At 39.7% G+C, this 9370-nt stretch overlaps 1 protein-coding gene across 1 annotated transcript; it reads right to left on the reverse strand.

The window, feature by feature from the left end:
- Window positions 1-2841: 2841 nt before the first annotated feature.
- On the reverse strand, window positions 2842-3762 carry LOC129676198 (vomeronasal type-1 receptor 4-like). The gene has a single exon (XM_055606527.1). The coding sequence runs from the start codon at window positions 3760-3762 to the stop codon at window positions 2842-2844; it is 921 nt and encodes a 306-aa protein (XP_055462502.1).
- Between the last annotated feature and the right edge of the window lie 5608 nt (window positions 3763-9370).

A 9370-nucleotide genomic window follows, 5' to 3' on the forward strand; every position in this document is an offset into this window, starting at 1 on the left:
GCTGCTCAGCAGCCAGAGGAGGCAGGTTTTAGGCCAATTCTGAGGGTGTGAGCATTCTGCCCAGCCAGTTCTCTGAGTGCCATTCCAGCCTGAAAAGTAGGCCACTCTGAGGAACAGAAAGTTTGCCATTTTCCCTTTTTAACTTTAACTGAAAAGTTATGTGCCCTATATCTCACCTCCGTGAAATGATCAAGGGTGAGGGATAAGGGTGTAGTCACAGTCTGTCCCATAATAAAGTCGTCTGTCAAGAAAGTCAAAGATAATTAGAAAAGGATGTCCTTACGGGTGGTCCCACAGAATTCTGATTGAGAGGCTGCCTGGTGGCAGCGTCTCTTACAAGAAACAGATGGGAGGAGGACTGTACCAGTCCTAGTCTCCCAAACTGGAGCATCCTCCATTTCCCAGTCAAGCGATATTCTGACATATCTATCACAATGACTGATCAGATGACCAAAAAAGGTCCAGATAGGCGCCCAAAGAGAAACAGATTGGTAAGCCAGAAACAAGAAAGCAAAACAGAAATCAGACTAACCTGTTCCGAGCTCGACCACCAAGTTCAGTCTGATGAGGGTTGGGGAAGGGACACGCCCTTTCCCGGCCAAATGCACAAAGAATGTAAGACCTGGGGTCTCATAGCTCAGGAGTTCAAGTTCACGCCCTTCCCAGAAACTCCCACAGACCACGACTCGATGCAAAAGCAAGAGGTTTAAATTAACCATTGCACAATGGGGTCACCCCTGCCGGTCAGCAAAGAGTGGCACCGGGAGACAAAGGCCTTAGGTTTTTAAAAGAAAAAGTGCAGGTAAATTTGAAGTTGCAGTTTTGGCAATTTAGGATTGAATGAGGAAGCTATAAAGTAAGATAATTGGTTAGTCTTAGGTGCTCAAGCTTGGCCAGTCTTGTCAAGTATGGATGTAGCTGCAATTGAAGGTGGGGGTGTTTAGCTCATCCTTGAAGATTAGGGCTGCAGGCTCTTGGTTGGAGGTCAAGAGCTACTCAGAAGAAGAATTGGGGCCGTTTGGGTTCGTTGCTAAGAAACATTATCTCGAAGACAAGGGTCTGGTCGTTCATTTTGCTGAGTGAAGGTCATTGCTTGCTTGCTTTTTTTTACATCTGTCCTCACAGATAGGGTCACTTTTCTCCATTCTCTGGAAAGGTACTAAGAGGCTTTAGCTTAACCTGAACCTAAAACTCAAAACTATAGGCATTAGAAGAAATAGAGGTTACAAAGTTAGTCTAACCCTTTCACTAGCAGCCAGATATCAGATCCCTCCCACCCACACATCCACTGTGGGTAAGAGAAGGATTCTTATCCTTCGGATATTGAAGCCCCTTCTCTGTTGGTCTACCAGTGGAGTTCAGACAAATAACTCCTTGAGCTCAGTCAGGGATGAATACCAGTAGCCTGTAGGCCACTGAGGTTTTCAGGGTATTTTTGCCTAGTGTTATTACCAGTGCCTGCGACACCTTAAACACCTGCAACCCCTTCACTGCCTGCAAGGCGCCCCTTCCTCACACTGAAGCCCTCTACATTCTCTACCACCCTGTCCCTCACACACATGCTTAGAAACTGATGTTTAAGTTTTTAAAATTTTACTCACAAAACACTATATGAGGAAATATGGATATCATTTGTCTAGAATACAGCTACAGCATCAACTTTTGATTTTCTGTTCTGCTGTGATCCTACAAAGAGCACTTTCAGCAAGAAGATAGTACAGTTGGTCTTAGAGCAGAGGGCCTACAGAAGTAAAAGAAACTGTGGGTGGGGGCATTTCTCTGAGAAGCTGGAGACCTATGACATGGATGATTTTGGAAGGACATGAGGGTGACACCAGCTGAGACTCCTAGTAGCAGGGGCCATGAAGTCTGAAGAGGACACCCTCTAACTAGACAGGATACCTAGTGTAGGGAGGGAATCACCAACCCACCCACAAAAACTCTGACCCCAAATTTACCCTGCCTACAAGATGTGAATGTCCAACCAATGCTTGGTCCAACCTGAGACCCAGCCTATGGGAGAGGGCCAACTCTTCACACTATCAACATAATCTGATAAGCTTGTCGATAGGAGCCTAGTATAGCTGCTTTCTGAAAGGCCCCACCAAGCAGTAGATCAAAACAGATGCTGAGGTCACAGCCAAACATTAGGCAATGTTTAGGGAGTCTTGTGGAAAAGTGGGGGTAAAGATAGAAGGATCTGGAATGGGACAAGAACATCAACAGATCCAAATAAGCAGGACTCACAGGGGCTTGTGGAGACTAAAGCAGCAACCAAGGAGCATGCATGGACTGGACTAGGTCTCCTACATAAATTTTGCCAATGGGCAGCTAGGGTGTCATGTATGTCTCATAATAAAGGAAGTGGGGACTATCTCTGAGAAGGACTCTGTTGACTGCTTTTTGATCACTATGCTCTCACCACACCACATCACTCTTGCCACACCACAGGGAAAGAAGATTTTCTCAGTTTTGATGTGACTTGATGTCCTGGTGTGGGTTGGTAGGGGGAGGCTCCCCTTTTCTTAGGAGTAGGGGACACATATGAGGTTCTGGAAGAGGGACAGATGGTAGGATTGAGAGGAGAGGCCTGAGGGAGCTTCAATTGGTATGTAAAATGAATGAATAAATAAATAAATAAATAAATAAATAAAGATAATCCAAATACCTTAACTTACATAAGGGGCTTCCCTCATCATATCCATGTTGACATCTGGATAGACCAAATACTAAACACATAAACAAATAAATAAGGCACAACTAACTAAACACATAAGGCACACATAACTAAAATCATAAATAAGGCACAAAAAATACACAGTCCACAAACCACTGAAGCAGTTATTGGATTTTCACATTCCTTATCCAGAATAAGCAGAATCTGAGTACAAGGAAGTCACGACTCACAAGAAAAGGACCCAAAGTGGGAAAACACATAGAAATGATAGCTGTGATATTTTTCAACCACCAACTGGGCTCATATAAAACAGCAACAAAACCTTGTAATATGGAGGATAGGGAATAAAAAGCTACAAAAGTAGACACCAGAACCAGGATGCTCTGGGTGGCTCTAGACTCAGGGGATGTTCTGAGGTAAACACGGGTGCTCCGGATGTGTTGAATGTGCTGCTTGTGTATGTATAGAAAGGCAATCATGGAGCCACTGGACCAGATGATGAGCACAGAAATCAAGACTTCAGGGCATACCAATAATGCTGCGTACAGTGAGTCTACGATTTTATCACGACCCCAGGTGGAGCAATACAAAAAATATCTTTTTTCTGTTGTATTTTTATGAATCCTTGTGATATTCACAAGCACCGAGAAAATAAGATTTAGGGTAATATACAGGACCCAGCAGAGAGAAATAAACAGGCCAACGTTGTTTGAATGTTTGACTTTAAGTTTCTTCCAGCAGGAATTTATTGGGCTGATGCTGATGGCTTGGTAGACACTCAAGATGCAGGTAGAGCCCATAGACATGCTTCTGCCAAGTCTTTCGATACAAAAAAGAAGTTTGCATATAAAATCATTGAAGAACTGTTTCATCCCAAAAGCTGCCATTGTGAGGGGCACACCTTTAGAGACCATTATCAAGGAGTTGGCTGTGATCAGATGTGTGAGGATTAAATCTGTAGGCTTCAATGTATGTTCCTTATAGTAAATAATTAGGTAGTGGGAAAGAAGAGAGATATTTCCCAGAATTCCAACTGTGCTTTGTGATAAGAACATTATTCCTATTGCCAAAGTTCTTGAGCACATTTTGTCATTTAGCACCTGATTCTTTAAATACACCAGCAATTAATTCTCTGAGTAAAATGATGAATTCAACATTTTGTTGCCTGGAATATCATTGTGGTAGAATCATTTGATTAAAAAAAAAAAAGGAAGAAGGGCAAATAGCGATATTCACAACATAGCCAGATGCTTCCTCAAATAATGTATTTTTGACAACAGTAATATCCTTCTTAGAATATTCATCATTAGTATCAATATTGTTACCTTGTGTAAAGCTATGAGTAGTCACTACAAAAGGAAAGAACATGAAGTTGTACATTTCTAGGAGAAACTTTGATAACTACTCATATCAGAAAACGAGAGACTTCTGTCAACAACTGCACCAGGAAATAAATCCATTCTCAATAAATTTCTTATCTAAAGATTTAACATAAATATTGAAAATGTTTTATCAATTTATATAAATTTCTCTATACGTAAACAATAAAATATTCATTACCTCGCATAAAACCTAGTGACACTAAGGTTCAAATATAAAATTAGATGTTATGTTGAATGTTAGTGGTAATTCATTTTTTCTTAAGATATTCCTATGAAAATAATATCGACAAATAAAAAATTAAAAAATTATCACTAAAAAAATTGAGTTTGAAGAAAGATATCTTGAATTTGTATGAGGAATACTGGTATTTTTTTAAGGTAGCTGTCATGAAACCACAGACCCACAGCAAACGGCCAAACATGAAACACCCATGAATATTAACAATGATTTTATAATTAAAATGACATGGTTTTTACGAAATCTTTTGTATTTTTGCTTGTGAATTTTACTTTTTATGATCTTTCAGGCTCCGTTAAAGAAACAGGTCCAAGAAATGACATTTACCATAATATACAATCATACAGAACGCACTTGGAAGTCCACCATCCTGGGCAGCAATGTAACTCACCATCTTTGAGTTCCTGGTTTTCTGCAGTTGCTGAACACACACAAAGTGATGGTGCTCTCGTGCCTGACCTTGCAGAAGAAGCAAATAATTCTTAAACTATGTAAAAAGTATCATCTAAGACTTCCCTGGAGCTGGAGACATGTGGAAAGGCAGTAATTTGGAAGTGAAATGTACCCTGTTTTGGAAAACTAAATGTAATTGCTCTAACTTATTTAGGGTAGAAAAGGAAGAGCTGACATACAGAAGAATGAAATCATCCAGCATTCCTTCTTTATCCTGAGATTCCTGGACCATTTCTCTTTCCCAATACTAGAGTCTTTCTGACAGAATCCAATGACTGAAATTTATCTTTAGGGTCTGCAGAGAATGTACAATTCTGTAGAGGAGCACTCAGTGTGATTACATTTATCACATCAACTAAAATCACATGTTCCCACTGACAAGGGCTAAATTAAAGCTTTGCTATGCAAAGATGCTTTCTGGAGTTAAATTTAAATCTTTTAACAGAACTTGTAATCTTGGTTTTATGAGTGCCTTCAATGATTTTCATATATATATGGTTTCAGAAGTAGCATTTCATTCTTTTTGCCAAGAAAAGGTGTTCAAGGATGTTTGGTAAATGATTGTCAAAATTTATAACAGTTATGAGTGTTAGGGAGACTTGAGAAATGTGAACACCTGTGGGCTTCATATAACAAGTCAAAAATCTGTGCTCAACAGTGCTAAGAAACATTTTCAAAGTCCCAGTCTGTGCATAAATTGATTCATAATTTGCCACTGTATCTTAACTTTCTGAAAGTATATAAAATGCAGCACTAAAATGATAATCAAATGCAACAAAATCTACCCTTGTCAGAATTGGATTTTGTGAGTACAATATAGACCAAGTTTTCATCATTTCCAGATGTACTTTTTGCATTCCATGGCACAACAGTGGTTTCAATTGAATGAACTGTTCAACAATGACCCTTAAACATGAAAACTAATATGTGATAAAGTATTTGTCATAAAAATGAAGTTAGCACCAGGACAGGGAGATAGTTCAATCAGTAAACTGCTCGCATTCTCAGCATCCAGATGTGAGTTCAGTCTTTAGAGTTTGCGTTAAACATCTGGTTGTGCTGGTGCACACTTGTACTCAAGCACTGGGGAGACATGGACCAGAAGATTCCAATTCTGGGGATCACACACCAGCCGTGTAGACTACACAGAAAGCTCCATGCCAGGGAAAGTATCTTTCACTATTTAAAAAAAAAGGATGAAAATTGTTTGTGGAACAATAGCCATTGTGCCATGACCACACACAGATATTCCCAATTGAGGCAGGCACATGAATGCAGACATACAAACACCACATCACACACACACACACACACAAAGAGAAGAATCACTAATTTCAGGCTGAGACATACATGTACTAATGGCTAGGCTTGATCAAACTGTGAATGTTAAATAAATGCTATAAACAACAATAAAGAGAATCCAAAGAGAATCAGTATAGTATAGAATACTATGCTTTATAAAACTGAAGGTGAATATGGTCCATAAATTTAGGTTGTTGATTGTTTCCTTGTCTGTCTGTCACAAAGTTTTCTGTTTCCACACAAGGAATGAAACCTGGAAAACATATCTCAATGATGAGAGTAACATTTTCATAACACCAAATGAAAACAAATGACAGAACAAATTTGTTCCAAAAGAGTGTTATTCAAGATTCACAATGAGAGTCAACTTTCCTTCAACACTGTGTTCTCAAATTCAAGAGGGAAAGAGGACTCAGCAGTCATCAAATCTCACTTTTAGGACGGACACGGTTCCTGGTTAAGTCATGAATGTAGTGGTGAATCATAATGTTCTTTACTCTAGAAACCAGTTCATATTATGCTCCACTCCAGGGTTCGATGATTCTTATAGTCCTATTATAATCTTTATTATAGACATGAAACCATTATTCTAACAGCTATGATAATTATTAAAAAGTCATCAATGTTTACATAAATAAGCATATTTATGTAAAATATGTTTAGAGGAATATATTAATGGGGCAATCATAATTCTTATTCAGATTTGAAATCATATATCAATGTATTTATAATCTACATTCAGGCTCAAAGATTTCAGTACATAATAATAGCTGTGTGAGGGTTTAGTACAAGGTAAATAAACTGTTTTTTTTTCAGTTGTTACCCACAGCCCGAAAGTTTTTCTCTCCATTGAAAGAATTTGCTCTACATATGTTTTGACCCCAAAATCCATTTTGTAGATTTGAGCACTTACCATACCTTCCTTATTGTTGGAACTGTTCTCCAGGCTGAAATAGAAATGCTTCTTTAAGTCCTGCTCTATTAGGAACCTTAAGTACAGTATATAGCTCTTAGCATCCTGAGAGCCAGCACTGTTAGAGACGAAAGCATCTCAATGCCAAGATAAGAGTCTGCATCTCCGTGACCTCATTTCCCTGCAGAACTATAATCATTTCACCCGGAGTGGCCATGACAGCGCTGGCCTTGGAATCAAATAATTCTGATATTTTCTCCAGCTGCTAATTACCAAAAGCAATTATGAGTTATTTGTGAGTGGCTCCAAAGTAACAGAGTACTTTTAAGTGGCTGTCATTTTTTCATTGTCTTTGTATGCTGATTAGGGGAAAATGTTCAGGGACCATTCCTCTGATATGTAATAGTCTTGCAAAGAACTTTGTGTCCCCATGTACTCCAGCCTTCTCTTTGCTCTCCCTCCAGAAATCAACCTAATTGCTTCTTTTCATATCCTCTTGTTTTCCCATTTTATACTTCATAGCATAGAATTAGTAAAGAATTATGGCAATCTAATGAAGTACTAGTAAAAGGAAAGACGTGATGTCATAATGTACACTAGAAATTAGGGCCACATATGATGTTGTGCTCCTTTAATATTATTGGATCATTGTGAGTTCAAGGCCAGTCTGGTTTATTTTTATTACTTTACTTTTTATATGTTTATTTACATTTCATCCCAAGGGTTCCTCCATCCTTCTCTCCTCACAGTCCCCTCATCGTCCTCCACCCTTCTCCTCTCTCTTTGATCCCAGATAAGGGGAGCCCCTTCTCCCCTTATCGTCTTTCTCTAACACATCTAGTGACATCACGGCTGAGCCTATCCTCATACACTAAGGCCAGGCAAGACAGCCCTGCCAGTGGAAAGTGATCCAAAAGCAGACAATAGAGACCAAGTTTGAAACAGCTGCCCTTTCCTCTTGCCGGGTAACCCACATAAAGAACAAGCCGACCATGAGCTACATATGTGCAGGGGCCTAGGTCCAGACCATGCATACTCCTTAGTTGATGTGTCAGTCTCTGTAAGACCCCGTGGGTCTGGGTTAGTTGTCTCTACTGTTCTACTCTTGGTGTTCCTGTCCCCTTCAGGTCTTTCTATCTTTCCCTCAAAACTTCCACAATAACACTGGAGCTCTGCCCCATGTTTGGCTGCAAATCCCAGTGTCTGTCTCAGTCCACTGCTGGATGGAGCTTCCCAGAGGACAGTCATGTTAGGCTTCTGTCTATAAGTGTAGCAGAGCATCATTGATAGTGTGAGAGGCTGGCTCTCTACTGTAAGGTGGGTCTCAGGTTGGGCCAAGCATTGTTTGGATATTCCCTCAATCTCTGATCTCTCTTTATCCCTGTACTCCTTGATCTATCTTGTTACATAGTATTTAATTGTAATCAGAAAATAGTTTAGTACTCCCATCACTCAATGTGTTTTTAAAAAGAGCACATTAAATCTACAGAAAAAAGAAGGAACATGGATAATAAATTGTTGAGATGGGAAGGAATTGGCTAGATAAAGGGAATAATATGAATATATAGAATTCTCAAACAATAAATATATGATCATTGTCAGGCAGGTTTGTTAATGTTCCACATAAAGAGGAATTGCGAGTTTTTCAAAGTGTATATGTCAGTGTTAACACCCATTGTCAGTGCATGATGTTTCTTCTTTGTTTTTATCTCTCTCCAAGTTTGAATTTCCCTACTATTGCACTAGCTTTATCTTATTTTACTGAAACAGTGAGTTTACTGAGTTTCTTTTATGGAGTTGGTAAAAATGTTTTCCATTTTGTAGGCTGCCACCTTGTCTGAATGACAGTGTCCTTTGCCTTTTTCATTCTTCTTGTTCTTCTTTAAATTTATATTAGTTTATTTAGTTTACATCTTGAGGGTACCACCTTCCTCTCCTCCTTCCCATTCCCCACACTTTCTCTCTTTCTCCCTTCCCCCCTTCCAGGAAAAGTGAGGCCTAGATTCACTTTTCCCATCATATCAAGCCACATCAAGACTACACTTATTTCATCAATTGAGGCCATGCAAGGCAGCCTGGCCAGGGAAAGTGATCTAAAGGCAGGCAATAGAGTTCATGTTAGAAACAGCCCCTTACTTCCACTTGCCATATGCCTCATATGTAGACTAAGGCTCTCTTCAGCTGCATACGTGCAGGGAGCCTAGGTCAAAATCATGCATACTCGGCAGTTGATATCTTAGTCTCTGAAAGCCCACATGGAACTGGGTTGTCTCTGTTGGTCTTATTGTGGGTTTCTGTCTTCTACAGGTCTTTCCATCTTTCCCCCAACACTTCTATAAGACTCCCAGAGTTCTACTCCATGCTTGGCAGCAAGTCCCAGCATCAGTCTCTATCTGCTGCTGGCT

This window comes from Psammomys obesus, unplaced genomic scaffold, assembly GCF_907164565.1.
Source record: "Psammomys obesus unplaced genomic scaffold, mPsaObe1.curated_primary_1811, whole genome shotgun sequence".
Taxonomy (NCBI): Eukaryota; Metazoa; Chordata; class Mammalia; order Rodentia; family Muridae; genus Psammomys; species Psammomys obesus.